This window comes from Caloenas nicobarica, chromosome 2 (genome assembly GCF_036013445.1).
Source record: "Caloenas nicobarica isolate bCalNic1 chromosome 2, bCalNic1.hap1, whole genome shotgun sequence".
Classification (NCBI taxonomy): Eukaryota; Metazoa; Chordata; class Aves; order Columbiformes; family Columbidae; genus Caloenas; species Caloenas nicobarica.
The window spans coordinates 113,755,150-113,781,961 of NC_088246.1; the positions used below are offsets into that span (position 1 = coordinate 113,755,150).

At 39.7% G+C, this 26,812-nt stretch overlaps 1 protein-coding gene across 1 annotated transcript in view; it reads left to right on the top strand.

The window, feature by feature from the left end:
- The window catches only part of MYOM1 (myomesin 1), a 72,142-nt gene that overhangs the window by 20,056 nt on the left and 25,274 nt on the right, over nt 1-26,812 (top strand). The window contains exons 6-21 of the mRNA XM_065628789.1: nt 3,546-3,638; nt 4,573-4,661; nt 4,798-4,860; nt 6,451-6,615; nt 7,201-7,362; nt 9,733-9,874; nt 12,192-12,391; nt 14,051-14,107; nt 14,486-14,610; nt 16,083-16,266; nt 17,277-17,451; nt 19,767-19,888; nt 22,747-22,943; nt 23,679-23,805; nt 24,516-24,700; nt 25,762-25,876. Coding sequence (XP_065484861.1) covers nt 3,546-3,638; nt 4,573-4,661; nt 4,798-4,860; nt 6,451-6,615; nt 7,201-7,362; nt 9,733-9,874; nt 12,192-12,391; nt 14,051-14,107; nt 14,486-14,610; nt 16,083-16,266; nt 17,277-17,451; nt 19,767-19,888; nt 22,747-22,943; nt 23,679-23,805; nt 24,516-24,700; nt 25,762-25,876 — 2,201 coding nt within the window. The remainder of the gene's footprint in view (nt 1-3,545; nt 3,639-4,572; nt 4,662-4,797; nt 4,861-6,450; nt 6,616-7,200; nt 7,363-9,732; nt 9,875-12,191; nt 12,392-14,050; nt 14,108-14,485; nt 14,611-16,082; nt 16,267-17,276; nt 17,452-19,766; nt 19,889-22,746; nt 22,944-23,678; nt 23,806-24,515; nt 24,701-25,761; nt 25,877-26,812) is intronic.

Consider the following 26,812-nt stretch of genomic DNA (forward strand, 5'->3'; position numbering starts at 1 on the left):
AACCCTTTGGGTCTGATCTGAGCTGGACATAAAGAATTGTCAGCTACTCTCATGGCCGTCATCCAGCTCTGTAACTTGAATCGTAAGCAAGAACGTGAGAGCAGGGCCATTTTCACTTTGGTTGAGACTCACCTTATCCCAAAAACCTGACATGATTAAAACAAGGCTTCAGCTGTCTGCCTTTGCTCTCACTGTGAACCAGCTTTTTGTCTCAGTGATAAATATGGATGGCGGAAATTAATACATCATTAGTACCTCTGAATTCCAAAGGGATTTCAGTTTTCCACAGGTTACTAATGGAAAAAAAAAAGAGTTCACAGCCATTTCAGCAGATGTCTTTGCTCTGAGATACAGAATGGTGCTGACCTGGATCTGTCAGCTCTCATTCAGCATTTCTAATAAATTTCAGTCATGTATTCCAAACAGTCATTCTTTGTATAAGCAGTGGAGACCTTTTCATGCTTTTCATGATAAATTATAAAGCTTCATGAACTTTCTCTAAAGAAAACTTTACTGTGTGATGCAGCTGTTCTGACTCCCTTGGAAGAAAGCATATGGAAAACCCAGGACATTTGAAACCAGTAGCAGAAAGCATAAACTATCAGTGCCTAACAACAGTGGGAGGTTTCAGTCCAACATTAGCTAATGATTTGGCTCTTCTGGAATTTGTATTTCCAGAAATAACAAGCAGTCCTTCCAACACATGAGCCCTATTCTTTCTATAGAAGAATACAAATAAGTGACAATAGAATCAATTATTTTTTACTAACCTGATAACAAAGACCAGAGAAGTTAAAGTCTTCTCACTGCTGCTTGACTTGGCTTGTTTCTGCACAGAACCACATGCTACCGAATGCCCTCACTGCTAACAGGATCCAAGTGTCACCCAACCCTTTGAAGAAAAGTTAGAGAGATTATGGAGTCAAGTCTCATTTCACAGGATTTCACATTCCCTGTAAAATATTAGAAACTGATGGAATTTTTCTGTTTTCTAAGCTGGCACTGTGCAGAGAATATAGAGATGCCCAGAAGTTCCTACATGGATCAGTCTGGTGGGCGCCATTGCATGGATGAGGTGGACAGTGGTGGTGAATGGATTTAGTCTTAGTGGACCCATGTATTATCCTATGCTGTAAGTCAGGATGGTGCAGTAGGAGACCTTTAATGAGGTCAAGCATCTCTGCAACTATTTGAACACTGGAATAGAGGATATTGCCCTGCATCGAGTCTCTTTTCATAGACATCTTGCTGAGTGGAAGACTGAGACAAAAAGCATTAAGGCTTATAATCCTCACTCACTTTGGCACTTGTAAAAATCCCAGCGTATTATGGTGCTCATATATGTGTAGCCAGGGAAATATTCTTTATTCTACTATACTGAAATTGCTGAAAGGCAATTTTCAGTTTTATTGCGGATATAGCTTCATCTTGAGACATATTAAATGAATAATATTATTGGTAAAAATAAAATAGCTTTTTACTGACTTGTTTGGTGAAGCGGTTAAGAGAGGCACACCACTGACAACAGACCAGTTCCTTTTCCTGATTGAAAATCCTGAAAGAAACTGACCTTTAAAAGCTGAAAGGAAGAAGCAAAGCTCTTTGGCTGGGTATCTGTTAAGACTTATGAAGAGAAAGGTTTATTTAAGTGAGATGAAGATACTTTTATCTATCATCGTTTATATTTCCACTTCCCTTATATATGTACCTAGAATCATAGGATGATTTTGGTTGGAAGAGACCCTCAAGGTCACCGAGTCCAACCATTAACATAACTCTGGCAATAAACCGTGTCCCTAAGAACCTCATCTACGCGTCTTTTAAATATTTCCAGGGATGGTGATTCAACCACTTCCCTGGGCAGCCTGTTCCAGTGCTTCGCAACCCTTTCAGTGAAGAAATTTTTCCTAATATCCAATCTAAACCTCCTCTGGTGCAACTTGAGGCCATTTCCTCTCACCCTAACACTTGCTACTTAGAAGAAGAGACCAACGCCCTCCATGCTCCAACCTCCTTTCAGGTAGTTGTAGACAGCGATGAGTTCTCCCCTCAGCCTCCTTTTCTCCAGGCTAAACAGCCCCAGTTTCCTCAGCTGCTCCTCATCAGACTTGTGCTCCAGGCCCCTCACCAGCTTCATTGCCCTTCTCTGAACTCTCTCTAGCACCTCAGCGTCTTTCCCGTATTGAGAGGTCAAAAACTGAACACAGGATTTGAGACGCAGCCTCACCAGTGCTGAGTACAGGGGGATGATCATGTCCCTAGTCCTGCTGGCCACACTATTCCTGATACAAGCCGGGATGCTTTGGCCTTTTGGCCACCTGGGCACACTGCTGGCTCATATTCAGCTGGATGTTGACCAACACCCCCAGGTCCTTTTCCACCAGGCAGTTTCCAGCCACTCTTTCCCGAGCCTGCGGCGTTACCCGGGGTTGTTGTGACCCAAGTGCAGGACCCGCCACTTGGCCTTGTTGAACCTCATACAAGTGGCCTCAGCCCAATGATCCAGCTGGTCCAGATCCCTCTGGTGTTGTCTGCAAACTTACTGAGGGTGCACTCAATCCCCTCATCCAGATCATTGATAAAGAGATTAAACAGAACTGGGCCCTACACTGAGCCCTAGGGAATACCACTCATCACCGGCCACCAACTGGATTTGGCTCCGTTCACCACAACTCTTTGGGCCTGGTCATCCAGCCAGTTACCTTGTGGAGCACAGGGAAAGCTATGTTAAAGGAGGACATCATCTTAGAGAATGTTGGTTTTTTGTAGATCTCAAATCAATCCCAAATGTACTGAACACAATTCAGTGTTCAGTTTTATTGGACTCCTATTGCCAGTTTGTTCCATATTACTAGTGCTCACTAAAGACAGGATTCACTTGGACCATTTACTTGGTTATACCACGTATTGTCCAGAATGAGTGACTTTTTATGCAACAATTGGTGAGGAAGATTCTACCGTGAGCCACTTCACTCTTGCTCTGGAAGTCTCAAGCTGTTTATATGAATTCTGAAATTAGCAGTGCCAGATCACTACTAAGCAGTTCATTCCTTCAAATTACTTACTGGGAATTTTGAAGAGGAAACTTTTCCTACCCGAAGATACACTTGTACCAGGAAACATGCATAGTATATACTTGTAAAGGCAAACCGAACAAAATGTGTATAATACCTAGTAGGTAAGTATGCTACAGAATTTTCATTGTTTGAAACTCACAGAACTGTGAGATGTTGCTCATGTGACTCCTCCATTCCTTAACAAGCAGTAGCCTGAAATTCATGGTAGTATAAACTGATCTTCATCCTGTTCCAGACTATTTTCTCCCTGTAATTAGGAAATAAAATTCACCTGAAGTGGGTCAAAGAGAAAGAGAGAAAGAGGTTAAGCTTCCAAAGACTTGTAATGTATTCCCACAAAATTAGACTACAGTTTATGTAGGAAAAACATGAGAAACTGATTTTATATGTCAAACACCAAGCTTGACCTTTTAAAGCATGTAATTATACGCTTCCTTTGTGACATACTGTTTATTTGCTTTTCCATAGGTACAAAAACAACGTGCCCATCAATGTACAGACTCACCCTGGCAAGTATATAATTGAAAGTCGATATGGGCTGCATTCGCTGGAGATTACCACGTAAGGGAATAGATCATTTAACAAATAGCTTAAGCTGAAATGTAGCTATAGATTGAGATCTGCAAAATGTGAACATATCTCTTGGGGATGTAAGGATAAGAGATATCAAGTTTGTACAGCTGAGGTGAATGCTATCTAGTAAATGTTGAAGCAGTTCTGGTTTTCCTTAGCAGAGGATATGCGATTTACCTAAGTGAATAACTTATCTGAATTGTTATTCTATTTATGGCTGAGTCAGAGACATGGGACACTTGTGATTATTTCTTCCATTTGTCTGCTGCATGAGTGCAGTTAAAAATTAGAAAAATCTAGTTCAGGGTAAAAATATATCAGTTAACAGTTTTTCAAATATAGCAAAGTTCCTGATTCTTACTGAAATGAGGAACAGAACTGAGAAGTCTTCACTTATACACAAGAAAGAACTTTAACAGTATTCATCCTCCAAACAGGAAATTTTTGCCATCATTTAGTGTTAAAAAAGCATTTAAATCATGAGATCTAATCACCTCATTTGACAATCAGCAACAATCTAGATTTGACAATCTAGATATTGTTTGGCGTCATTTGAAACTACTTTATGATATCTACCATTTCTATAGCTTCCACGTTAGGCATCTCTACATAGGAGACAGTAAATTTGAGATAACTTAGATAAATATTATCAGACAGTTTTTTCCTACTTCCACTATATTCTTGGTTTCAAATCTGTAAGTGATATTTGAAAAGAGACATTTATTTCAAACACTGGATATTTAACATTGGAGAAAAACTTAATGGCTACAATCAGTCCAGTGTCTGCTGTGTCTGTTGCCCAAGCTTTTACTTGTTTACAGTCTCTACACAGATTTCTGAGAGGGTTTTTTTATCTAAAATGTAGGAAAGGGTAGGCCAAGGTGTAAATGAGTGCTCTGCCTAACCATTTCTATCATTTTAGATGTGATTTTGATGACACTGCTCAGTATCGGGCCTCTGCTATGAACGTTAAAGGAGAAATTTCAGCTTATGCATCCCTCGTGGTAAAGAGTAGGTTTGAAAAACTTTTTTTTTTTTTTTTTTTTAATTTTCCTTTTTAAGATGCACATTACCAATTTCATTTTTGTGGCTCAGAGAGCCTTTACCTCTTGGTGATAGTGATTGGAGTTGTTCTCTTTCTGTCTAGGGTACAAAGGAGAAATTGATGCAAGTCCTTTGTATGCTGGAACTGCTTCCATGCCGATGGGCTGTAAGTTGCAATATATGTTTGTTTGACACATCCATTTACAGTTGTGGCATCATGACAAATGACTAAACAGAATATTTTGTAACATTATTTAAAAACAAAGCAGGTCCGATTTACAAAGGTCCAGTTTCAAATGGTGTTAGCCTCAGCCATAGGGGAAACGGCATCGCCTGGTGGGTCTGTGGCTATTTGCTTATATAAGAAACGTCCTTTTAATATTGCCCTTGGCTGAGGAATAAAATCTGTCAAAAAGCGAGACACTTCATCTCTCGCAATATGTAAAACATGGTCTGGAAAAAAGCTAGGGGCTGTATGTGCTTGAGTGGAGTAGTTGACTTAATCATTCTTGTCTGCTGCTATGCGATTCCAGGCATTTTGAAAATGTGTAGGAAAGATCAAAGGGCCAGAAAGCATTTTGAATATTTTACATATATCAAGGTAAAAATTTTCGTTTGTCTAACCTGAGATCCTCACACTTTGAAGTGATTTACAGTATTGCATAGATACTTCCGTGATGAGAAGTGTTAAGACAGTCTAGCCACATATGTGATATGTGTGAACTGCCCTAGGGGGCACTTCCACACACCCCTGTGCATGGAAGTCTTGGCAGATGAGACTTACAGACATTTCTGTTATTGTAGCAGCACAAATAGAATCAGAGATATGCTGCAAAGGCACACTAGATTTCATTTATATACTGAAGCTTTGAAATAATAAAAGCAAGATTGTGCACCACATTACAAAATGCAAGGCCACAAGTTTCCAATACAATTTGGGATTTAACACTTAGTAATGGGAAAGGAAGATGACGACCTACATATATTCATTGATCACAGGAAGACTGTGAGCTGCCAGTGTAGGGAAGTTGTGGAAAAGGAAAATGTGACCCTAGGTTTTATCAGCTGAGATGTTTTCAAAAGAAATCTGGGAGCCCCTGTGACATGTACATGCAGCAGAAGTGTAAGGATACTCTGACTGGAATATTGCATAACTTGGGCCACGCAACATCAGAAAAGGTAAATTCAGGAACAAGTACAGAAACAGGCTACTTGAATTCCTGAAGGAATGGAGAGCTCATTTTATATTAAGAGCCACCCCAAAAAGCTTATTTAGCTTATAAAAATGAAGGTTGAGTAGACACATGACTGCCCTGGCATTGAGCAAGGAGTTAAAACAGGGAAGGGAAAGAGTCTCATAAGATAAAGATCAGCCTGACCTGAACAAATCGTTAATTATAAGTAGAAGTCTGTTTCAGTTATTAAACGAATCTTATTATAAAATAATGAAATGCTGGATCTCGAATTTTGGAAATTCTGGGATGAAATTCTGCAGGAGCCTCTTTGTGATAGAATGAACTAGCTGTAAGAATTAGATTTGTATGAATAAAGAAAAAGATGGCTCTCTGTGGTAGTAAGGGCTTGGATTATTTGACACTGCAATTACTTCTGAACATGATTGCTGAATATATATTGTTTCTATTTATGTCTTAATCTTTACCTGAGCTTGTATTAATAATCTTTGGGTTTTCTTTCTTACTACTCCCACCACAAAAGGAGAGAAAGAGTGAACAGATTTTTTTTTTCCCTTATACAGTTGGTGTTACACCTTATGGCTATGCTTCCAGATTTGAAATCAGCTTTAGTGACAAGTTCGATGTTGCCTTTGGGAGAGAAGGAGAGACAATGAGTCTGGGCTGCACAGTTGTCATCAGTCCTGATATCAAGCGCTTCAAACCAGACATTGAATGGTACAGAAATGGTGAGAACATTTGACAAGAAGAAATATAAACTTCTTTCATGTCAATCTTTACCTATTTCGGCATATGCGAACATTGTGATTTGGTTATATCTTTCTCAGATTTCTAAATAGTAATATTTTCTCTTTTTCTATTAAAAGTTTTTCGAAATTTAGGATTTTGAAATGGAACCACAGTTAGAAAACAGGCATAGCACTGTGAAAGTGTCATCTATGGATTTTTTCTCTCCTAAAAAATAAATTAAATTAGAAGCATTTCAATCAGCTTCAACACCTATGTGGCCCATCTACATCTCCCACATAGATTTTACTATTTATTTGTATGCCAAGATATTTCTTAAGCAGTTGCACAAATGTCTTGTGCAACAGCCGACAGAAAAGCTGCTGCTCTCTGAAGTTACACTTTGAAAATTAAGACAAAATTGGCATGAGAGCAGAATTAGTTGGAATTTACAATTGTCTTTGAAGACTGGAAGTTGAAAATAAGAATGGTCACTTGCATATTTCCAGTCTATCTATTCCCCATATTCAGAATTTACTCCTCAGTAGATCCAGCTAGTTCTCATCACGTAATTCTCTAATTTCTAGGTGTTCTTATTACACCGTCCAAATGGGTCCAGATGCACTGGAGTGGGGAGCGAGCTTCATTAACACTGACTCATGCGAACAAGGAAGATGAAGGTCTTTACACTCTACGAGTGGTGATGGGAGAGTACTATGAAGAGTACAGTAATTATGTCTTTGTTCGAGGTAGGATATTGTCTTGTGAATGAAACTCACCAGAGAAATGAGGAAAACGCTGGCAAAATCAGTCTCAGCCATTCTAGATCATTTTTTTTCCCCAATAAAAAGGTAATAATTATTTTCTATTAACAGATTCTAGCAATACAGCTTCCAATTGTTATCTTTGGAAAAATTGAATGCATACCTCAAGCATTGGTGTCACATGCTAGAAGACTTCTAAACCACATTGGCATTCTGAGGAGGAAACTTAAGATATTGATGTAACTTCCCTCCTTTCTCAGTTTCAGCCTGTGAAGAGTACTGAACATAAGTCATAAAGAGGAAAAATCTACATAATAACTTAAAGATCTATTTTTGTCACCATCTCTCCACTAGCTAAACTGCACTATTTTGATCAAGATTTTATGAGCCATTCGAAGGGTTCTGTCTAATGCACAATGCAGGAAAAATACAGTGGAAGGGAAACACAAAGGTCTACACCTGGGGAAGAATAACCTCATACACCAGTACAGGGGGTGACTGTCTGGACAGCACTGTTTCAGAAAAGACCCTGGAGGTCCTGGTGGACACCAAGGCGAGCAGTGTGCCCTTGTCACAAAGAAGGATGACAGCATCCTGGGCTGCATTAGGAAGAGCCTTGCCAGCAGGTTGATGAGACTCATCGGGAGTGCTGGGTCCAGTCCTGGGCTCCCCACTACAAGAGAGTCATGGACATATTAGAGTGAGTCTAGTGAAGGGCTCTGAAGGTGATTAAGAGCTTGGAGCATCTCTCATGTGAGCAAAGATTGAGAGAGGTGGAGCTGTTCAGCCTGGAGAAGAGAGGGCTTACAGAGTGTTTATCCACATGTCTAAATACCTGATGAGAGGACTAAAGAAGACAGAGCCAGGCTCTTTTCAGTAGTGCCCAGTGCCAGGACAAGAGGCAATGGACACAAATTAAAATACAGGAAAGGTCATTTAGACATAAGAAAACACTTTTTTACTGCAAGAGTGGTTGAACACTGGAACAGTTACCCAGACAGTCTGTGGAGTATCCATCCATGGAGATATGCAAAACCAGATTTGACACAGTCCTGAGCAACCAGCTCTAGCTGACTCTGCTTTGAGCTGGGGGTTGGACTAGGCAACCTCCAGAGTTGTCTGCCAATCTCAATCATTCTGTGATTCTCTAAAGTAAAGCACCAAAGCATAGAATTAAAATGTAATCTCTCCGGGTGTTGTTTGCTTCTACCATGAAAAACTTCCTTGACTTTCTGTTAGAGAAATACTTCTTTAAAAGGAGCCATGGCTATCAGGTTGCATGCTGATTCTATATCCGTCCCAGCTGCTTTTAGCAGCTAAAGTGTGAAATGCTAATTCAAAAGGCTCTGGAAATTCTTGGCTCTGAGACCATGCCCAGAATGGCACTGTGTTGCCAAGTCCAGCAGAGTTGTGTGAGATAACAGTCTGCTCGGAAAATATGACTGAAGCAGATGTTTTAATCATCTGAAGAATCTAGTGAAATGAGCATTTGTGACAAGGCACAGGACTTGTCTTTGTAGCTTTGTTTTAAATTGTGCTGCTGTATAAACAAATGATTGCCCTCATTTCTGTTACATCTTCTAGCAATGCAGGTATGGCCTGACGGCAAACCCACTACCCCTTTCTCCAGAGTATCTTACTATTGAATCGGTGCATTTGCCAAATTCTAATTGGATTAATTATATTCTATGTTCCTACTTAAATGGTCCCTGCAGTCTCAGCTGGCTACTATATTCCTCACTGGTCCTCCTAGAGTGTAGACAAATTTGCTATAAATAGCAAGCTATGGTATTTAAGCACAAGCAGCTTTACTTCTGTGTCACATGTAGAAATCCCTGTGTATTGATGGAGGTGAGCGATGCACTAATCAGGCGCATAACATCAGGTCTTTAGACGGGCTTAGAGAGTGTGTGTGACTCTTCTGCCGTGGCTGCAGGTCAGCATTTGTCAGCAAGCCATCGGGGATGAAACCCTAGCCTCGCTGGCAAATGCTGACCAGCCATCCTGGTTGTCCCAGCTATTTCCCAGTCTACCTTGGAAAGAAACTGCAGTGCCTCATGTTCCGTCAAGCAGTAAATATGGGCACTTAAAACCTTTTGTACAGACATCACTGGAGATATCTTGTTGTTTCTCTTAATGTTCTTATGACTTTGTTATGTTAACTGGATTGCTTACTCTGTAAGTTATAGTTTTTTAAAATGCATTGAGTTAGCTGTAGTTAGAACGTGGACTCGGTAACTTTGGCACAGCTTCAAAAGCTCCATGTGATGCTACTCTGCCTATAAGAGAAAACAGATTAATAATTGTGAAAGAACTGTGGTTCATATTTGGAGACATATGTTTCCGTCCTTGTAGATGCTGATGCTGAAATCCCCGGCGCCCCTGGCGCACCGCTGGACGTGCAGTGTTTAGATGCCAACAAAGATTATGTCATTGTCTCCTGGAAGCAGCCCGCTGTCGATGGAGGAAACCCCATCCTTGGATATTTCATTGACAGGTCAGTGAGCAAGTCGGACTGGAGAATTCGGATTGCTGCGCTTTCTAACTTAAAAACCTAAAAGCACATTGAAAAGCATGAGATAAAATCGTCATGGTCATTTTGCTTCTTGTTGCTGGCCAGAAGAAAATTACTTTTTTTCTTTAAATTGGCTGGGTCTGATCTAACTTTCATGGAAATAGCTACATCCTGCTTCATTTCAGATTGGATATTAGGAAAGAGTTATTCACTGAGAGGGTTGTGAAGCACTGGAACAGGCTGCCCAGGGAAGCGGTGGAGCCACCATCCCTGGAAGTGTTTAAAAGATGTATAGATGACGTTCTTAGGGACACCGTTTAATGCTAGAGTTGGGTTAGGTTATGGTTGGACTTGATGATTGTGAGGGTCTCTTCCAACCAAAATTATTCTATGATTCTGTGATTTAACTACATAGAAAGCATTCTGCGAGCCACTGTGTAACTCAGCCCTTGTTGCTCCCAACGAGGCTTGAGAGGCCTCAGAACTTTGCAGTGTTTGGTAGCTTACAAGAGCAGCTCCTTCAGCAGGCAGCTGTGGCTCCTGTATCAGCACCCTCCTGCATCTTTCCAAATAGTTACAAAGCACCAGAAACCAAAATATTATCTCAAAGGGACTTCAGTTTCTTTTATGCAGTGTTGTTTTCCAAGCTCTTAGATTCACAAGCTTCATGCAGATCACGCTTATGTGTTTTTCTCTGCAACAATAAGAATTGGAAATAATTTTTAAAAATATGAAACCTGAATGTGTCACACAGTGGCAGAATTCCAGAAGCTTGGGATTTAAGACATTCAGCCAGTATTTTGAGACTTGCAATGATCTTTAGAGCTGGTAATATTTGTTTGAATTTCAGTAATAGAATACATTATCAGTAATATGGATTTCCTGTGGGCTTATTCAGATGCAATGTAAAAAAACCCCTATGAATATGCCACTATATTATGCCATTGCATATACATAAATTATGTATGTGTAAGAAGAAACCATTGCTTTGTGAAATATCTAACATCAGTATATTCAATTGAAATATAATTTTACTGATTTGATGTGTCAGTTGCTGCTGTAATTACACTGTGCTAGGTCTAAGCTACGGCTTTTAAACATTTGTTAAAAAATCCTAGACAAAAGACAGGACTAGACTCTGAAAAATATAATATCTCATTTTAAAACTAGGCTATTTAGGGATGTTAGCACTGAGAGTAACGGCAAGACAAATGGCGTTTTGTTTTTTCTCGTGTTCACCTGCTTTCTACATTTGCTCCTAAATTCCAAGCTGTGTTACTGCTCTCCGGTATTCAGACCTACCTAAGGTGTTCAGGCACCCAAATATTGAGCCAGGGTAGCCCCTAACTGCCTCGTAGAGTGAACAGGTCACCTGAGGCAGCAGGACCAGTCTGTCAATGCCAGAGGTGAAGCTCGGGCATCCTTTGCCCCAGGCAGAAACCAGAACCGCAAAACTGCCCAGAGCAAGGAAGTAACAATTCCCAGGAAAGAGATGATTGCGTGTACCAAGAAATCCAGGCAGGCACCGTAACATTCGCTTTGGTGGATATCTCAGCAGCAATAGGAGTCTTTCCCAAGCTGCTGGTTCATGGTCTTGTTGACCACGTTGCTGGATGCTGGGAAGCCATCCCTAGAGGTTCCTCACGGCTCCCTGAGCCGAAGTCGCTGTGTTTCCTCCCTACTGCTGGTTATCTCTTCCTTCTGCTAGAAATCAGCCTCCTGCCGGCACCACCCCACTAGGCCTTGTCGGCGGCAGGGTTCCCTGGCAGCCCCAGATGTGTTTGAAGCAGGGTCCGGCTGAGTGCCCAACTTTAACCCCGTTCACAGCCATCTATGTGCTGGGCTGGTCACAGAACTCACAACAGAGGTCTCTATGCCCCATGAAGCCCGTCATTTTGCAGGACGTACAGTGGAGCACTGTGCATGAAAGATGAACTAACTGCCTTTTGGCAACGGCAAACGATACATGTATTTCACGTCCCTTCAAGTATGCAAAAGCTGACACTCCCTAAGCATACTTTGGAGGGTTTGAACAGTGAAGTGAGTTCTGCTCATGTCCCTTTCTGAGTTCAGGAAAGAAGGGGTGCAGCTGTGAGGGATTTAGTGCATGCCCAGATGGTACTTCGGCCCTGACCCCTTGCTGCAGCTGCTTGGGTGTCACCAGTATATAAAGCTGCTGATAAAACTGGTATGGGCCAGCCAATGAACAGGAACAGATGGTGAAGCTGTAAAGAAGGTGGGTGTCCAGAGTTTGCGTTTTTCCCTTCCCAGCACCTCTCTTGCTGTTTGTGTTTTTCAGGTGTGAGGTTGGCACCACACACTGGACCCAGTGCAATGAGACCCCCGTGAAGTTTGCTCGTTTTCCTGTCACTGGTCTGATTGAAGGCCGTTCCTACATTTTCCGAGTCCGAGCTGTGAACAAAGCAGGCATCAGCCTACCATCCCGGGTTTCGGAGCCTGTGGCTGCTCTGGATCCTGCTGATAGAGCCAGACTTAGAAGTAAGATGTGATTTTTGCAGGTTGCCTGAGAGGTTCAAGAAGTCACAACCTAATTAAAAAAAAAAAAAAAGAAAGAAACAGGAAAAAAAAAAGTATGACTCATAAATCTTCGAAATCCCACTAGAGGGAGCAATGCAAAAACAAAATATTCTTTGGAGACAGCTTTGCCAAGAAGAAATAATCTCAGTGCTCTTTGCACAAAGTGCTTTATCTGCTCACATGGCTTTGGCTGGCTGTGGTGCTATGCTCTGAAACCTCAGGAAGCGGGGAAAAGACACAGGAGACTTAATTGACTGAAGAGACTTGCTTTTCTTCAGCCAACAAAAAATCTGATCGGATGCTGTGAATAGCCTCTCTCTGTGCCACAGACAAGGGTGGCTGATTCTGTGCTCATGTGACGATCAAAGTCTTGTAGTAACATCAGCACAATACCAGGGTAGCCTAACAGATCCCAAGCTTTCTTCTTTAAAGTTAACATTTTACAAGCGAAGGATATTTTTCTGGTGGCCTGGAAATATCCTAGTCAAAAAGCGTTTGCTGAGGATTTTAACTAAAGTTTTATTCAAAATCCCCCTCCCTACCCATATGCCAAAATCATATGCCTGAAATCAAGTTATTTCTACTTGTTTCTGAAGTTTTACTATTTAAAAAGGTCCAATGTGAAGGGATATTGCACGCAAATCTGCAAGGCTCCTGCGGTCCCATCTTGTCTGTGTTACTGTATATAATGCTGGAAGCTACAGACTAAAGTCAGATGATCAGCGTTCCTATTCAAAATAAAAACAAAAGGCTGGAGGAATGAGGTTTGGCATTGCCAGGAACCACTGTGCTCAGACAGACGTGAAACCCGGAGCCTGGGGGAGGTGTCTTCTTCTCAATGGGAAGCATGGAAGCTGTCTCAGGAGATGAAATTTGGACTCAGTGGCCTTTTCCCATTATATGTCTTCCTACGGTCCCTCATGATCCTTTTTTCTCCCCACTCGCTCCCTTTCTGCTTGCATCTCCAAAACAGATCAGCCAACGTAACATGAGGTGCAGAACAGCACTGGCAAAAACTCTCTCTGAAAGTGCATTGACCTTTTTGATAGCTGAATGCAATAATATGATAATGTAGAGGCTCTGAGAGCACCACCCAAACCATATCAAGTGGATATGTTGAGTCAGGCTGAGCAGTTTCTGTTTGTGACTGTGACCCATGATTTGAAAGTTGGTAATCTGAGGGAAAGTGAGTAAAATGAGACAAAGAGCAGCCTGCAGAAATTTGGCTCTCTCTTTAATGAGTGAGCTGTTAAACTAAAGGAATAGAGTATGGAAAATCAAGTTGAAGTTAATTCTCCCAAAACAATGAGCTGAGTGAGCCAAATACTTCTGTCACCTAGGTGACTTCAGTGACATTTCAGGAAGGACTAGATGTTTCAGGATATTAATTTTTCTAGCTATATTAATTGCTTAGCTGCTGTCAATATTCAAGCTGCTCAGCCTGCAACTGGTTTGGGTAATTAGCTTGCTACATGAGCAGCAGTGACACCAGTGACAAAAAATGGAGCTCATGAAAATCTTGCAAATGTTAATTTTGAACCATGAAAAGGTCAGTTTCTTTGTTATTTCAAAAGTACTTAAAGTGTCCCATGTCTGTGATATTTCTGACATCTGTTTCAGGTCACCCTTCTGCTCCCTGGACTGGACAGATTATTGTCACTGAGGAAGAACCTGCAGGTAACCACAGCCCTTTTGCCTACAAAAGTCTAATGTGAAGCTGGCTGAGTAATTACAAAAACTCCCAGTGAGTACAGTGGACTTTGGCACACACCCAAAGTTCATTGTTCTGAAAGTCACTTGACCTTGAGTAACTCCCAACAACTTGGTAGTTGAGGTGAGGTTTCGTTATTCAGGACCTAACAAATAAACCTGCCTAGAGTTAAAAGAAGACATTTAAACCCAATATTTAGAAGACTTTTAACTCTACATTTAAAAATATATCAGATGCCAAGGTATATTAATAGTTCTATATTTTAACTACGGCACTAATTCTGATACAAATATGAAGGAATTAAGTCCCAATTGCCTTTCCTATTCTTCTCTCCTGTTCTTCAGAGGGTGTTGTTCCTGGTCCACCTACAGACCTCCAAGTTATTGAAGCCACCAAGAACTACGTTGTGCTTAGCTGGAAACCTCCTGGACAGAGGGGCCATGAGGGTATCATGTACTTTGTGGAAAAGGTAAAATTGGAAAAAATCAGAATCATGTTTTGGCGATATTTTACATTTGTTTTGCCATCTCTTCTGGCCTTTTAGTTAACTTTCATTTCCACCCGAGACTTTCAAACTAGGGCCAGGACTAGAACTTGTCTACTTCATCAAGGTAACTGTCACTGTAGATTAAGATAAACTAGGAAGAAAAGAAATGGGATATAGGAAAGCAGACGAAGAATATGTCTCACACTGTAATAACCTTTCACGAATTATGCCATTGACCTACCCTGGAGTAGACAGGCTGACAAATTCTCTCTATAATAAGAAAGCACAGAGCATAGTCACATGTTTATATAAATATAAATATTTAATATATATACATATAGATAATAAAATTTGTACAAATTAAGCTTGTCTGCTGGGACAGATTGTTAACATTTTGGATGGAGGCATTGTGCAAGAGTTCCTTGGCATCAGCACTTGCTTCACCAGCTCAACAAAGATGACAAGATTTCTTTTCCAGAACAGATTCACTTTTAATTTCAGTGTCCTGCTTTTCTGAGATTTTTTCTTTCATGGCTACTAGCCTAGAGAATTCTTCATGCCATCACCCTTTTTACTTGTATCTTATGGCTCACAAACTTTTTTATCGATGCTTTTCCCTGTCAGTCTAGAGGTGTCATCATGTGAGACATAAATATCTTCCCATTATGTGTTTTTCATCTCTGTTATGAAACCTGGTCTAAATAAATGAGTTTCACTTAGCAACAGACTTAGGATGAATATATGAATTTCGAGTTTCCATGTAAGAAAGCTTTTTAATAACCTATTGCATGCTGAGTACTGAGCATTAGTGTCACATAGTCAGGTAGCATTTTCCTGATAATTTGAAATCTCTCAGAAAGCAGGACCATTAATTTAAATTATCCCTACAGTAAGTCACAGGCAAAAACTAATCATTAATATCAATGGTGTAAGTGGTCATGGTATGTAGAGCTTCTCACCACAGAAATAAAAACAATTGACAAATTAATTGCACATGTTAAATTTTCTGGAAAATGAAGGTCAGATCCTGATTAATTCTGGAAGGCACACAAAAAATATTCTCAAGGGTGGCACAAGAGCATCTAGAATCAATGTGGTAATGTTAGAGTTTTGTTCTTTGGAAGATGTTGAATGTCTGCAGAGCTTATTTTGAAAGCAGTCCACAACTGGATGTGGTTAATAATAACATCACTTCCTTGTGGTGGAGAGGAGTTTAGCTTTGATATATTAAAACCACCAAAATTTTACATATGTTTTCTGGAGTAGGTGGACATCTGGCAGATTCATAAGCTTTGAAACAAGCTCATTCTGTGAAAAGGCCCAAAAAAGGAACACGACTGCCTGTTCTCCACAGCAGACATGCATTTGGTGGTCCACATAGAAAGTCTCGTTGGGTTAGACACTCAGCTTTCAGAGAGTTCTGTTCCAAATGCAGTTTCTGGGTTTGACTGCAGTGCGTTGCTGGCACAGAGGACTGGCAAAGGGTGAACACCGAGATCCCTGTGAAGTCTCCTCGCTTTGCAGTTTTTGATTTGGCTGAAGGCAAATCCTACTGCTTCCGAGTTCGCTGTTGCAATTCAGCTGGAATTGGTGAGCCTTCAGAAGCAACTGAAGCCACTGTGGTGGATGACAAACTTGGTAAGTGTGTGGCCGTATGTATTAAATTACCTCCATAGTATCTTTCCAGTTTATGATGTAATCCTTTCATCTGAAGGCAGATAGCTGCCCAGTAAATAATTCAAGTATGAAGAGTAGTCAGTGATATATTCCCTTTAGCTAAAATAATTTTGGTTTGGGTTGTTGAACCTTTAATGTATAGTCAAATGACAGATGCAAGCCAAGGGAATTCAGCTGCAAATAGTGATGCCAAGAACTGCAAAGGCTGCAAATAGTGAAAGAAAATGAAAACTCAAGCAAGTGCAAAAATGTTTTGTTTTACTTAGAGCCTTTATTGAAAATAAGCCCAGAGATCAGCAGAGTTTAACCTTCCTTTTTTGCCAAATTAAACGAAAATTAATAATTTAATACTTACATGAATGCAGAGACCATTTCCACTGGAGAAAAAGCTAAGATGTTCACCACAGTAAAGCATCAGTAGCTATGTCTACATTAGAAATTTGTTTCCAAACAGCAACACATATTTTAATCCAGTTCCCAAATTGTCTATGTTTACTCCATACTGGTTGAATTCTCAAAGCAATTTGATGCACATGGGCAACATTCTTTAAGGAGAGTAAAACAACTCTTCTTGAAAAACATCTGAGATACATTTTGCTGCTTAACAGGAGCGTTTGTTTCTGACTTATTCTGTGGGCTGCAAAAATATTTCAGTGTGCACCTAACATATTTTTGCTTTTAGAAAGCTCCAAATCACATTCTGGTGCAGACGTTCAGCACAAGGGAAGAAGCTATATCTAGTTTGAAGGAAATGCCTATAGCCATAGGTAATGGAGACATGAGGAACCTCACCACCAAAGGCTTGAACCTGCTGATCCTGTCCTGTTCCATCAGATTACTTGACTGAAATCAGAGTAGTTTTGGGAGGTTAAATCTGTATTAGTTGTGCTGATATAATCAAGAACAGAATGTCATTTATTTGTAAATTTTGACTGGCTGGTCACTAAGTTATTTCTGTTTCTCCACCACAGATATTCCCAAAGCTCCTGGCCGTATTATGCCAACTAGGAATACAGACACCTCAGTTGTTGTCACTTGGACAGAGCCCCCAGATGCCAAGGAGCTGGTTGGATACTACATTGAGTCAAGTGTAGTTGGATCTGGTCATTGGGAGCCATGCAACAACAATCCCGTGAAAGGCACTAGGTAATGGATTTAAAGCATGGAAACTATGGTCACCAGTTTTTGATTTACTGAGTATATGTATTTTCCAGCCATTAGTAGTAGTAGAGTTAATCCCTCTGTGATTGCCAGCAGGCTGGAATCACTTTTTCAGGTGAAGTTCATAGGAGTTATAAGAACATATTTCAAACTGCGAGTCTTGTCCAAAAGAATTTATAATCAACCTTATACTAGAAACAGTAAGTCAAGGAGGAGGAGACATGGACATCGCTATTGAAGCAAAGAGAAGCAGCGCACTAGTTTTAGCCATTGTATAGCCTATCAGTTTGATGAAAAACAGTACCACGAGGAATGACTGCAGTTACAAATGTGGAAAACTAACTGCGTAATGTTTGGAAGCAAAGTCCTTTGTTTTAGAAGACTGCTGTAAACATTTCTGGACTGTATATCTAGAATGTCAGGAGGAAATGTGGACTATATCACACTAACAATATTACCTTCTAACTGCTCTTTCACTTGAGATTATCAAGATATTAATGAAGATTCTTAAATATTGTCTATAAACTCACATTTCTAACTGACATGAAGCTCAGTCTCTAGTCAGAAAAAATAATCAAGACTTAAAACTTTGCAAGCTAAATCAGATTTGGTTCTGTTTGAATAAGGATATAATCTTCAGAGTCTAAAGGAGTTATTGCAGACCTTGATCTCAAATGGAGTGGTGTCAATGCAGAAGGAGTCCCTGCTTGTTGTGACTGATCGTCATTTGTAACCGCTGTCCACAACAACCCTTATTGTGATAACTACGGCTCTGCCAAATACTCTTGAATCGACCTCGTTGTTTAGAAGGGCATTGTAAACGCTTAGTTTATCAAAAGTACCTAAACCCCTACTTGCTTGAACACAAGCACAACAATTTCCTTTAAGGATTCTTTTGTGCATTTCTATTGCAACAGCTGTGTGTGCCAATATTATGAACTTTCATATATACTTCTATCATTTATATTGCGGTTGCATCAAGTGTTGGTGAAGTTTCGTGTTGTTTGCTTGTTTTCAAATATGAAATGTGATCGTTATTCACTGTAGAAACACAAACATTTTTCTGAGTTACTATATTCTTTGTAGTAACTACACTGCTCAGGTTCCTATCACTGCATTTTTAGTCAATGTGATATGACATATGATGCAGTCAGGCACAGGCTCTCTGTTAACCCTTGGCTTTTCTGGTTGAGTCAATGTCAAAGGATTTTCTGTATCTCATAGTTCGCATTATGCGGTATATTTTGATCTTTTGGATTTTGTTTTCTGCACACATCCTGGTGCAACAAATGATTTGGACAAGTCTGGAGTGGGTAGGGAAAATTCTGCTTTGAAAATATTGATTTAGGTTTGGTTTTGGTTGTTTTTTGTTTTGTTTTGTGGTTTTATTTTATTTTATTTTATTTCCTAAAGTAAAATTTTGATTTTGAAATACATTTTGTTTTCCATGTTACATTGTGTTCATTCATTGGTGTATGATGTCAGTGTTGCTAATGCAAGAGATGACAGCATGAAATAAACCAAAATAAAAGTAACATGAAATAAAAGACACTTACAATACCTGTTGAAAAATAAATATTTTTTAAAATAAAATGTTTAAATTTCAAAATCACGTTTTTTCTGAAAAAAAAGATTCCTGTCTTGGGAAATTTTGTATTTTCAGAGTGGACATCAGAGAAAATTTGTGAGGGTTTTTATGTGACCATTAAGTAATCCAGTAGAAAAACTCTTCTAATGAAAGAGTTTGACTGATTTAAATTATTGTGTCACGTATAGAAACAAGAAAGTGAAACAGAAAATTGGACCTTTTTTTTAGCTCTTATACAATGCCTTATAATTTCTTTAACACTGCAATTTTTTATTTATGATTGGAAGTGAATTATGGGAACTTGTGCTACAGATGTGTTTTACTTATGTCATGAAGAGGCCCCACAGGCAAATATAGACATAATCACTGCAGATTTTCACATTATGTGCATTAGGAAGTATGGATTGTATATACTAGCAGAAGTAAGGTAGACCTTCTGGTAACACAAAATCTTGTGTTATCTTAAGAAGGAAAGAGTGTTGGTAAATGGTATGTCTAAAGAGACATGGTTTTAGACATCTTCACTGCATGAATGAGGTGCTTAGATACATTCTGCATTCTCTGACCTTCATTTAAGTGACTGGGGTAATGGTTTATTCTCAGTTTTCAGAAACCAGAATATATTTTATGCAATAAATGCTTTCTTTTCCCCTTTAAGATTTTTATTTTCTTCATAATACTTGCTAAGTATTCCTTCACTGGTTTGTTTTAGATTCATTTGCCATGGGCTGATCAATGGTGAGAAGTACATTTTCAGAGTCAGAGCTGTTAATGCAGCAGGACTCAGTGAATTTTCACAGGATTCAGAGCCTATAGAAGTGCAAGCAGCCATTGGTAAGCTATTTTCCATTACACTTTTAAACTGTAAATATGTCATTTTTTTAATGAAGTAAAGATGTTTTCAGAAACTGTTTGTAACTAATTGTTTTGTTTTACAATGCTGTCCACAAATAATAATTTGTCCATAGATCCTATGGCCTCACAGCCCCATAGTTTCACAGTCACTGCACACTTGTAGACTTCACCTTCACCATCCAGTCTTCTTCAGGTGTTTCTTGTGAACCACTGTAAGACAGCACTGCCAAGTTCACTTCATAGGTATCCTGCAAAATGGAATGTCATCCTGATTCCGTAATGTGGTATTTATCACCTCTAATGCACACCATCCTATATAGTCAGTTCCTAAGAAATTTGTTTCCCTACCTAAAGCTAATAATCAGTGCAATGTGTCTTTTGTAAAGCTTCTATAACCCTGTGTGTTCTCCCTTTGTTGATGAATTACTTCTGGTTGCCACTGCCTGAACTAATCCATAAAGATTAATGAGCTTATTGGGCTAGAATAAATTGTATGTCTGCAACATCCTCACTCTCATTTGTATCAAAACCACATACCTCACAACCTTAGAGCAGAGAGATGTGGCCTAGGGCAATTTCATGAGATCATCTTGAAAGGATCAGAAATATGACTTGGAAGATCTAAAATGAAAATAACTGTAGTAAATGAAGATTGCTATTAACTTTCCATATTTCTTCTGCTCTGAAAAGCAGATGTTATTAAAAGAGTATTACTTGTGAGCAGGTTGAGAGGTATTCTATGAATTTCAAATTTTTGTGAATTCAAGCTTAACATTATGTGTGTAAAACCTGTGATTTGTCATACTTTGGCTGTATTGTTCACTGTACGCATTTCTTCATTCTGCTGACTAAATGAAGAAAAAACGAGGTGTTCTAATTTGAAATGTCTTTGCTGTTTTCTGGCAATTATAGGGGGAGGATTGCTTCATGGTGTGTGTCCTGAACTGAGTGGTAAAGCTGGTGGACTAACAGACCACACTACCATCTGGGAAGGCATGCATGAGTCCTCCCAGCCTATCTTTGACACAGATGCTTTGCTAAACTGCAATGCTAAATTTAATAGAGACACAGCACCCAGTAGCTTTGACAAACTGGCGAGTACAGGAGACAATAACATGAGAGAAATGGTTAAGGATGCTGTCACATCTGCACCACAAAAAGTTGCTGCTAAGCAGACACGTAAGTCTCGACCGGGGGATCTTTTGACACTGGAAAAAGCGGCAAAGAAGAAAGATATAGGTGAGAGTTAATAAAATCAATGGATTTCACTGCTTTGGTACATCCACTTCAGACAGTTGTAACCTCTGCTTGTCCGTGCCACAAGTGAACACACTCTGGTGATGCGTCTTCCATCAGACCTGTTAATTACGTGCTCAACCCTCTGCTAAGATCATTATTCATGTAATGGTATTGGAGACCACTTTACAAACTTAGTGGCTACTGAAAGTGGAACAAATAAATCCATTTACTAATTTAATAGCTTGTTTGACTACATATTAATGTATCCGAAATAATGTATTATTTCTAAATCTCTAAAGTAATTTTTTGGAAGTCTTATTACTTAGTCTCTAAGTTACGTATGTGTGAAGGAAACAAAATCTGCTTATGATGGTAAGCATGAAAATCTGTGTTGTGTTAGGATATATGAAGATCCTTTGTGGATTTATGCCTAAGCTACAGCTTATCCTCTGAGACACAGTGTTAATGAATGTTGTGTTGTTTCTCTGATTGACAGCAATATGTAATGAGGAAAACCTATCAAGGTGAAGGCACATGCACAAAATCACGTTTTATGTTACCAACACCTAAACATCCATTGTGTCCAAGAAATGTAGGGCTTGAATTTCTTCTAAGTCTGGTACTTGGCCAGTGAACTGAATTCCTCCCCAGGCCTCTCAAATGAGACTCAAAAGGCTTGTGCAAATGGTTGAACAGAAAACAAAGCAGAGGCATCTGGGGTTAGCTGACAGTGATATAAAACATTAAAGACAAAAAGAAACACATATGATGTAGGATTTCCATCAAAAGTAGGACTTCAGGGTCACAAGTAGGGCTCTTCACTGGTGCATGACATATTGGGTGTGGGCAAGCATTTCCCCACTAGGTACAGAAAAGGCTTTATAAGAAAACAGGTTGGGATTAAGTTAATGATTTCTGTATTGTTAAAAATAAATTTTAAAAGGGGACTATGCAGCAAAATTTTTAATGTAAGTTCCAGTAACAGACATGTTCCATTGCTGGTCAGTCTACAGTGCCTATGATCACACTTCCTTCCATTAAGGTAAGATCATGTGATGGGTGCAATGATAAAATTTGCACAGTGTATAAATTTAAGAGAAAAAAAAAAATAATGAACAGATAAAGTCCATTCTCGGAAGGGAAGAATGTGAGCCTATTTAAAAAAGGAACTATAACAAAAATTGTATGTGTGAAAAAGGTTTTGCTTTCAGCAAAAGAAAACAAATCATTGCATCTCCAATTTTTTTACTTTTCCTGTAATGTTAGTTTTAGTTCCCTATTTTTCACAGTTTTAAAGCAAGTCCTGATCACTTACATCAGAGCTGCATTTGCAACACATTCTTTCACTATGTATCAGCTTGCTTCTCAAAAAACAAACGATCCTGATAAATAATTCTTATGCAGTTTGGACTTTTTCATTTGGTTTATGGGAGCTTTTGTCCTGCATTTCTATTCCAACTCCAGAAACTTCCCTTGACTGCGTAAATATTGTCCTAATTAGGAAATGCAGGATGGGAGCCACCTGAATACAGTAACTGAATGCCAGTCTGATTATTGAAATATTACTTCCTGCTTATGTATTACTTGCATTGAAACAGCTGCTCCATCTCCACCTTATGACATCATGGTACTTGAGAGTGTTCGTGACTCGATGGTATTAGGATGGAAACAACCCAAAGCCACTGGAGGAACTGAAATTACCGGCTACTACGTGAACTATCGTGAAGTGGTTGGTGGAGTTCCTGGGAACTGGAGGGAGGCCAACATCAAGGCCATCACTGAGAGGGCATACAGGGTAAGCGGTTAACTTCTGTTATTGCTCTGGGTGCAGACAACATTTCCAAAACAGATCTCGAAGGCAGATTGGGATGAATTATGATTCAGTGTGCAGATTGCTGTTCAGAGGGTTTTATAGCCATGATGATGAAGTTATTTAGCTCTGTTAAACTTCTCTGCAAAATTATTTGTACACTTACCTATTAGTCTGGCAGTCTGACAGTTGCAGACTGTCATCTGTGAATGCACTATTCCAGACATAGCCTGAATTTTTGTAAGTCAGACCCTCATAAAAAATAGCATTCCTACTGGGCTTGGTGGACCTACCCCAGTGCTTGCTGGTGCAGCTCTGTGCCAGCTGTGTTTTGTGATCAGTTCTTGACCCAGTTTAGAGATAGTGCTAGCCGCAACCTTGTTGAGCTGCTTTACAAATGAAAAGCAATGCCAGGACTGAGTTTCACCCCACTGTGGGGACAACTGCTGCCTTAAGTGAACTTGCTCTGTATCACGAGACAGATTAATATGATTGTTGAGCAACACTCTGCTCCCTCCCTGACTACCAAAGTGCCTATCAATAGGAAAAGGGGTTTACAATTTGAGCATGTTAAGACCATTCACGTATTCTCCACCACGGACCAGAAGAAAACCTAAGACGGTTATCACCTTATGTATGATGTGTTGAACAGTTGTCTTTTTGACTTTCGCCTGAAACCTTAATCCGAAGTTAACAAGCACCATTTTATTGATTGTGCAGATTGAAAACCTGAAGGAAAACATGGTGTACCAGTTCCAGGTGGCTGCTGCTAACCTGGCTGGGGTTGGGACACCCTCCCTACCCAGCAAACCCTTCAAATGTGAAGAATGGACCATTGCTGTTCCTGGTAGGATCCTGAGTGGGAGGTGGAATTTACTCAGAGCCTGAGGGTGCTCTGTGACCAATTATCCAAGTTCTTAATGACTTCAGTTTCCAGAGTTCAAACTCAGGCTTGAATCTCCATCACTTTGATTTAGTACATTTACACTGATGCATTAAACGATCCTCATCTAATCAGTAGTGTTTTACGAGCAGCTTGTATTTTCTTTATCTTTCCTGCTTGGTTTCTGTACTGTATCTGCCACCTTGCTTCCTAGTTTAAATGGTAGACATAAATAACTGTCTAAGGTACAAGGCGGAGAAGAATGAGGTCCTGTAACCCTTATCTAAATGTACCACTTCAAGGCCTTTTGACACTCATTGAAATGAATGAAAACAACTTCCATTGACTTTAGTGGACTTTAGAGCAGTCCTTGAAGCAGCACGTTAGTTTAATAATTAACTTACTTCCCTGAGTCTAGCAATTATTTGTCATTTTTGTTTGTTCATGAATATTTGATCAAGATAGGAAATCTCAACAAATTGCATTGTTTTTGGGCTAGTCTTTTTCATAGGCATACGTTGTATTTATATTTGGTCTAGATATGATACAGAGCACAAGTGTTATGTCGGCTCTGGGTGTACAACATGGTGTCTGCTTTTGTTTTTTTTGAAATCTAATGCATTAGCCCTTTTGGGATTTATTTTCATACCACGATTCCAACTTTCACCTTTCAGGGCCACCCCATGATGTCACATGCATAGAAGTTAGGAAGGACTCCTTGGTTTTACTGTGGAAGGAACCAGTTTACACTGGTCGTAGTCCCATAGCTGGTTATTATGTTGATATGAAGGAAACTGAAGCAAAGGAGGAACGGTGGAGAAGTGTCAATGAGAAGCCACTTCAAAAGAAATACTTGAAGGTAAATAGTTTAAGATTCTAATACTGGTATAACCGTATAATCTTGAGGAAGTTAGCCTTCGATAGCATCATCCTGTGCTAATCATGGTCCCATTTAATGAAATACACAGTAGTTTATGTTGTGCTGAGGATATAAACGTGTGATGCCTGTATAGTCAAACAAGACAGTAACTCAGAAGACTGATATGACAAGCCTAAATATAAAAATAAAACACTGCTAAAACCAAATATGGTTCTTACAACGCAGGAGGCAACCCTAGCATTTTCTAGCTCAAAGTGCAAGATAGGTATCACTACATAAAAACTGATGGCACAAAAATGGATGTTGTGATAATGTGGCAGGTAAGTCTAATACAATGTGCCCCTCCCTTGCATTTCATGGCAAGTTAAACCCAAACTTTTTGCACTATTATGCTACAACATTTTGTGGAATAACTTCCAAATAAAGGATCAACTGTAGCTCCATTCTAGAAATATGTCTTAAGTAGGTTTGCTATGTGTATGCTTTTCAGAATATTTGAAAGACAGCTCTCACTTTTAAGTGTGATCCTTTCATATATGTTTTAAAGGAGTATTTGCAGGTGTTCTAATGTCAGTATAATTCCTCGAGTCACTACAATTAAATCTGTAAAATTAAATGCCCTCCTGTTCCGAAAGAGTTGTGGCTGGCACTTATTACCCTGATAATTTCATTTTGAAAAGCCAGAATTTACCTGCAGTAAAAGACTATGCTGTTTCAGAGGTCAATTTACATGAGTTAAAAACACTCTGTTCCAATAACAATGCTCCTTTTGCAAAGAAACCAATGACAGTAATGACGATGTCTAAAAGTTAGCTATGCATACAAGGAAGGACCAAGCCAAACAGATCAGTCTGGAACTGAAAAAAAAGCCAAAGCCAAAACCAAACACGAGGAAGAAATATTTGTCAACTGAAAATGGAGCAAAACAAAAAGAAAGGAAATATAATTGTCAGGCGTGCAGACTGGAATTGTAAGAAGTGTGAAATTAAAATCAGTGTTTTGTAACACATCATGCATGTATGTTTATCTGCTTCTTCCAGATAGGTGGCCTAAACGAAGGTGTGAGCTATGTGTTTCGTGTGCGGGCAACAAACCAGGCTGGTGTTGGGAAACCATCAGATGTCACAGATCCTGTCATAGCTGAAACACGACCAGGTTTGTTAGAAATACTTCCTCTTCTTTATCATATTTAAATAGGTTCCTGTTTGTGCAATGTATTTACAGGCTGCATGTGGACAGTCTGACCCCTCTCAAGTCAAGCTTTTTTAATAGGTAGGAAATTATTTGAGGGTCATATCTTACTTTTTTGTCTAGAATATTTTAAGGTCAGTGAGTTGTTCACATTTTATCTCTTTCCTTTCTTCAAATTATGTAATATGCCTGCAGAAAGGGAGAAAGAAAGTACTTTTTTTCTCTTGGCTTTAAAAACATAATGAACTCAGTTTGGAGACCACCTTCAGTAGGAATTCAAGTGCAATTGCTTAGTGGGATCATTCCTTGAAGGCTGACTCCAGTGTGTCCATAATGCCAGCAAGAAACATAGGAATCAGGGTAGAGGCAGAATCTCCACATCTGGAACTTCAAGAAGCCCTAAGTTTTGTTTAGCTATACAGGTAACATAGGTGACTATGATCAAAATCAACTCCTTTTTGTCACCAAGTCCCTAACAGAAAATGCAAGCATGGGCTTGTGGCTTACTCATCTAAAGACTATTTTAGAAGCAGAGGGTCTTACAAGGTGGAAAAATGGTCCTGCAAGGTGGAAAAAAAACCTCCTGGATATTTTGACAAAATCTAGTATAAAGTTAGTATGACGTCACAAGGTACAGGGGTACAACCCCGCCTGCATCCACCACACACCTTTTCATCTGACAAGTTCCCTTCCTCTGCCCACAGACCCTCATACCTGATCACCCCTGGGAAAGGCTTCTAAGAGCCCTAAAAGAGCAGGAATGACAGCAGGCAGCGGGCAGGCAGCGGGCAGGCAGGGCAGCATGGCAGGGAGCACAATTAACAGTGCAGGGGCACAGGCACAGGCAGCGATTACCTGTGCAGGCAGCTGCCTGCCCTGCCTGACCCCAGGCAGTCAGGC